Raw genomic sequence first — 6,515 nt, forward strand, 5'->3', positions numbered from 1 at the left:
CTTTCACGGCTCTCGTGTTGTATTAACAGTGACTCTGTTCATGTGCTAGGACGTCATCCTGACCCTGCAGGAGAAGCTGTCCATTAGGAGCATTGAGCACTTTTCCCTGATGCTGGAGCAGAGAGCCGATGGGTCTGCCAGCAAACTCATGCTCCTGCACGAGCAGGAGATGTTAACTCAGGTGAGACAGCGTTAGCAGAGGCCACTGCAGAGACCAGAGGCTTCCTCCCAAAGGACAAAGGCAAACATCACTAAGACTATTCATCTCGCCAGAATAACTTAAAAACTTGTAAAGCTAATCAGGAGATGTAATTATTTTGAGGGCGCTAGTTCCAGTAGCAGAAAACAAGCCACAACTTAAAACAACAAACAGAAATAAACCCGATGCCTCTGCTTAAACATCATGAATCAGTCGTTTCCTTTCAGGAACATTCACATTCTGAAGGACTTTAACATGTATAAAACATTTTTATGGTTTTCATTAGTGTAAAAATGGTCTTAGCAGTGAGCCGTGGACAACTATCTGTCACCATAGCAACATCCTTCATAGTGGACATGCATGTGCAAAAATAAAATCTTCTTCTAATCCCAACAGGAAGCAGTTTTTATCTTTTTTCAGACAATTATCTTAGACTAATCGAGAGTCAGTCTCACTAAAAAACACTGTTGTATAAAAGGGATTGATAAAAAAATATATGTGTTGTATGTATTTATACGAACATGCCTGGTTCTGAGGTGATATATACAATGTTATATATATATATATATTTCCTTATTTAAACAAATACAAAAACATTGTCATTAAAACTGCAGTAATTATGAGAATGACTTTTTTAAAATTGTTTTGTTTTTATTCCAGGTGACACAGAGGCCGGGGTCACACAAGATGAAGTGCTTCTTTCGAATCACCTTCGTCCCAAAGGATCCGCTGGATTTACTGAGAAGGGACGCAGTAGCGTTTGAGTACCTGTATGTTCAGGTGAGTATTCGCCAAAGCAGCTCAGGCCGATCATTGAAACAACATGATGTAACGCACGGCTGTAGGAGGAGGCAAAAACTTTCTTTCTCCATGTCATCTCACACAGTTCTGTGTGTGTGTGTGTTGTTGTTGTGATGAGCATATTGACTGAAGTGTAACCTCCTCCTGCTCACTATCAACCTCTCTGCCTATCGGGTTCCTACAGAGCTGTAATGATGTGGTGTTGGAGCGATTTGGGTCAGAGCTGAAATATGACACGGCGCTGCGTCTGGCCGCCCTGCAAATGTATATTCTGACCATCAATACCAAGCAGTCTCAGAAAGTTTCACTCAAGTATATTGAGTAAGTAGAATGTGATTTCACACTGCATCTACACTGTCTCCAAGTCACTCAGCTATTTTATTTTTATTTTTTTTTACCTTTTGGCCAATATACCTTAGAATATTCTAATGTTCCAACCAGGGTTGCGTTGCCGCGGTGACAAAAGATAAATTGCCCATGGTTAGTTTATAACTCTGTGCAGTTCATCATTAAACCATCTAAAAAAAATCAATCAAAATGACGGCTTCACTGCTCCGTCCGCTCTCTCTCTGACTCCACAGGAAGGAGTGGGGTCTAGCGTTGTTCCTGCCTCCTGCCGTGCTGTCAAGCATGAAAGAGAAGAACATCAAAAAAGCTCTCACCCACATCCTCAAAACCAACCAGAACCTGGTGCCACCTGGTAAAAAGGTACTCACACATTTCTACACGGCTTGCATCAGATCTGACAAGACTCTCTACTGCCACCTGGTGAACTCTAAGAACTTAAAATAAAATAAAAGGTTGCAGGGTGGCGGCGTACATCAACAATACAAACAACTAAGACTACAGTAGTAATAAGGCTGTTCTGTTCTGTTACAGCTGACTGCCTTACAGGCAAAGGTCCACTATCTGAAGTATCTAAGCGATCTGAGGCTTTACGGTGGACGTGTGTTTAAATCTACACTAGTTGTGAGTGAAACAGTCCTGCTTTACGAGTACTGCATGAAAAAAAAATTACAAGTAGAGTGTTATATGCAGAATAGTGATATTTCCGTCCTCTTCTGCTTTTTACAGCAAGGAGAGAAGCACACAGAAGTGACATTACTGGTGGGGCCCAAGTACGGTATCAGTCACGTGATCAACACCAAAACCAACCTGGTCGCACTTCTGGCTGACTTCAGCCACGTCAACCGCATTGAAATGTACACCGAGGATGAGAACAGAGTCAGGGTGGAACTGCACGTCCTGGACGTAAAGGTTAACAAACCCTCTGCCCTTTCAGCCCGGAAGCCTGAGCCGAGCCGCCGACTAGATTTTGTGAATACTTTCCACGGACCCTGCTCCGACAACATAAAGTCAAGACTGTTTGCCAATCAATACGTCTGTGTTCTGCAGACACGCGCTGCCATTTATGAAATGCATTTCCTGAAAAGTTGTCAGACTTTCAGAGAGTGACTAAAAACTGAAGTATAAAGTTGACGAGTGACTTTTAATTTAAGTTCATCGGGACACGCAGCAGATTGTGAGAAATTGTCACAAATTTATAGATTTGCAAAATTAATCTGATTCAAATTTGTAACAGTTTTTCATGTTTGGACTGAATGACAGAGATCACATTTGTCTAACGTTCACTAATTGTTGCTCCAAAACAAACTTCTTGTACCGTACATATTGACATTTACAAACACTGGGAGAAAAAAAAGTTTTTATTTCACCAAAGCACTTCAAGTGTTGGCGGAGCTGATTAATATTGTTGAGCAACTCTCAGTGTGACTCAAAAACGACACGCTTTTTTTTCTTGACATTTTTCTATATTTGTAGTTCTTTCTTTGTATTAGTCAAAAATAAAAACAGATACGAAACACATAGATCACCAGCCGTTATTAGTCTTCCCATGAATATACAGATCAAACCTTCTTGTCATGTTCAGGGAGGTTGATTCATCTCAATTAATCACGGTTAATCGTGATTAATCTACAGCTGCCCTGTGATATAGTTCATTGTTTGACAGCCCTACTTCTTAGATTAGATTAGGTTTTTGGTTTTAATTTTATTTAAGAAGTTAGAAGTGAAAAGCTGAAATGGTAATAAAATTTTATTTAAGAAGATAGAAGTGAAAAGCTGAAATGGTAATAATAATATAATAATAACAATAATATAATAAGTATGTTGTTTTCTCACACACTTTTAATAAACATAAGAAACAAGGATACGAGAGAATGTTTTATAGTCTTATACATCTTGCGAAAGATATTTAGAATTTTTTTTTTTTAAATGCATTAAAATTGTCCTTTCTTGTTTGTTTTAAATAGAGAATAAACCAACTTTTGTGAATAATGCGTAAATAATTTTTATCTCCAGAGTCTCTGCAAAAGTTGGTTTCTTCAGTCATTATGAACCTGACTTGAAGGACATTTGTTCTCCACTAACTGTCATCTTCTTATCTGTCTTTCCTCACAGCCCATCACTCTCTTAATGGAGTCTGTGGACGCAATGAATCTTGCCTGTTTGACTGCTGGGTACTACAGATTACTAGTGCGATCAATCTTCAACGTGGCCAAAAATACAGACGGTAAGGAAGAAAAACAAAAAGTCAACTGAAATAAGACCATAGTGACTCATTAGAGAATACTGCATTCAAATTCAAACTGTTTCATTTCTCTGGTTCCTCTTTGTAGGCCGTGCAGCCAGGACAAAGCAGAACTATCAGGTCATCGAGTGTACGTACAGCACACCCCATCAAGGTTACGAGGACAAAAATAACCAGAGGTGCAGCCCAGAATATTCAGACCAGGGGTACGAATACGTCAACCACGGCAGATGTGACGGTCAACCAGTCTACACCACGGAGATTCACCATTCTCCACACGCGATGCACGTGGCCGAGAGAGCCGAGTGCTGCATGGCTCCGTGCTCCCAAACGTATCTCAACATTCCTAGGCCCAAACCCCAAGACTGCTCAAGGAGCGCAAAAGTCTCCTTCATATTTGGAGATCCTCCCTTAGATCGTGTGAATCCCCAAAATCTGGGCTACCAGAGACTGATGGACGAAAGCCCGGAGGTTCTAGACAATCACAGCTCCATGTACAGGTGTCTGGAAGAGGACTACAAAATTATGGATGCCATAGAAGACGGGGACAGGTACCAGTACTCCACCAAGATCTTTGGTCCTGCTGAGTACATAGAGGAGCCGCTGCTGCACGACATCTGCTACGCAGAGACGACAGATGACGCCGAGGACGAGGACGACATCAGCTGTGAGGAGGAGATGGTGATGAATGATATTGATAAGCCCATGTTGCTATCGCTCTCAGGGTCCAGCGATGACATCATTGACTTGACCTCCCTTCCTCCACCACCAGAGGGTAATGACGAGGAGGACAATGATGTATTGCTCCATTCTCTCAATCTGGCCATAGCTGCTCCTCCTCCAGGCTTCAGGGACAGCTCCGATGAGGAGGAGCAGCAGCATGGAGCCGGGACTCAGACACAGGGGGCGCACAATGACATCCCAGTGTCTCTTATAGATTCAGTGCCCACCCACGGAGCAGAGGGCAACGAAGAGCCTCTGGATAACGCGGTGGTGTCCACGTTACAGGCCCTGGAAGCCCTGGCGGCGTCGGAGGAACAGAATCCAGCACAGTCTCAGAGTAGCACAGGTTCTCCTTTCACTATCGTAACATTCATCCATTAACATCAACCTGCCCAGCCATTCAATTTATTGATGTTTTTTTTTTTTCAATAAAGCTCATTTTTGTCCTATGTTTCCATTTGTCTGTTTTCATTCATTTATTCAGTCATTCATTCATTTATCACAATTTTAATCATTATTTTCTTATGGATTTAATTTTATTTTCTTTGTTTTGAAATGTAACACACCATCATCAGATGAATGGAAAGGCCAAAGAGTGAAGGTCAATTTTCTTTTTACAATTTTTGACTTCTGGGAGTAAACTGCAATGACTGTAATGAGAATTTAGTCCCATCGAATTTCTTCTTTCTAAAATGTCAAGTTTTCATTCTGAAAACTGAATTGGTCTCAAAATATAAATATATGAATAAAAAAAATATCTAAAAAAAAGGGAAAAATCTTTTCCCAGAATTCAGTTTTTAATTCCAGAGAAAATTGTGACATATTTAAATTTTATTGTCAAATTTAAGGACAATATTCTGTCCTTTCTCACAGAATTTTAACCATCTTTCTAAAGTGGGTGAGGCTTTAATAGAGCCACCAGTCAGGTTTGATTTCTGTTCAAATATTGCTTGGATACTGTCCTGTAGTAGTGAACAGGCCTGTTTCTCTCCTATTTTCAGTCTAAAGCCCACAGTCACTCTCACTCTCATGCTCTTCTCCACCCACATTCATCCGTGACTCACTCCATCATCTGTGCTAATATCATTTTTATGACTTCAGATGTAGACTTAATGAGATGTTTGTCTTTCTGTGGCACACAGGTGTAGAAATATCACGAGCGTTCAGTCCCGAGTCTTCAGATTCTGGCAACGAAACAAACTCCTCCGAGATGACAGAGAGCTCAGAGCTGGCCAGCGCTCAGAGACACTCGGAAAACCACCTGAGGATGCAGATTGCCACGACAGAAGGATACCAGAGCGTGAGCAACGAAAAGGCCCGCGTGACTGCCCAGAGTGATGGTAGAGGCCTACAGTACAACGCCCCGGAGCATCAGGAGGACGAGGCAAAGTCGTCCGCCGTGGCCTCCTCCCAGATCTTCCACTCAGACGGTGGTGAGATGGAGCCGGAGACCATGGAGATCAAGTCAGTCAGTGACTACTTCACTCAGCTGCACATGGGCTCTATGATGAGCAGACAGAGAGGCAAACAGAGGGAGGCGGAGAACAGAGCTCCGGGAGAAACATACGGGTCTTCTGATAAACTGCACACCACTTGTACGGACGCTGCCAAGGAGGAGGCCCCTCATCTTGTCGGGAAGTATAACGTCTTTACTGTGAGAGATTCCTATTACGTGAATCAGCTCGATTTGGGGAGAATTCGCCTGAACGAGACGCACCAGAAATTGCAGCAGAGAGGCCCTGCAACTCAACTGGTGGAGAGTCTTTCTCCAGAATGTATAAATGAAAAACCAGACTCAGACGACAGATGCCAGATGATTAAAGCCCATCTCCAATCCCCATCCAAAGGCCCAGTCCCTGCTGTGATGATTAAAGCCCATCTCCATTCCCCATCCAAAGGCCCAGTCCCTGCTGAGGGCGACGCCACGACGCAGGATGTTGACCCGCAGCAAAGCAAGATTCCCATGTCAGAGCAAGACGTCACGCGGTTTTACGAATACCACGTGAACAAGCGCATGTCGTCCATACAGAGCGAGGGTGTTCATTCGCTGCAGAGTTCACAGTGCTCCTCCATAGATGCAGGATGCGGCACTGGCAGCAGCAGCTGTGCCACACCCATGGACTCACCCCTTTGTGTCACAGACAGCATGCACGTTCTGTCAGAGCCCTCACTCAAGGGAATGACTTATGTAATTTCCGAGGA

The 6,515-nt window shown here is 42.9% G+C and overlaps 1 protein-coding gene across 1 annotated transcript in view; it reads left to right on the top strand.

Moving 5' to 3' along the window:
- frmpd4 (FERM and PDZ domain containing 4) overlaps positions 1-6,515 on the top strand; it is a 32,674-nt gene that overhangs the window by 22,621 nt on the left and 3,538 nt on the right. The window contains 11 exon segments of the mRNA XM_025063801.1: positions 50-181; positions 860-979; positions 1,185-1,321; positions 1,582-1,708; positions 1,880-1,969; positions 2,075-2,257; positions 3,461-3,572; positions 3,679-4,659; positions 5,456-6,160; positions 6,212-6,505; positions 6,508-6,515. The exon segment at positions 6,508-6,515 is cut by the window's right edge and continues 145 nt beyond it. Coding sequence (XP_024919569.1) covers positions 50-181; positions 860-979; positions 1,185-1,321; positions 1,582-1,708; positions 1,880-1,969; positions 2,075-2,257; positions 3,461-3,572; positions 3,679-4,659; positions 5,456-6,160; positions 6,212-6,505; positions 6,508-6,515 — 2,889 coding nt within the window.

This window comes from Cynoglossus semilaevis, chromosome 16 (genome assembly GCF_000523025.1).
Source record: "Cynoglossus semilaevis isolate Cse_v1.0 chromosome 16, Cse_v1.0, whole genome shotgun sequence".
Taxonomy (NCBI): domain Eukaryota; kingdom Metazoa; phylum Chordata; class Actinopteri; order Pleuronectiformes; family Cynoglossidae; genus Cynoglossus; species Cynoglossus semilaevis.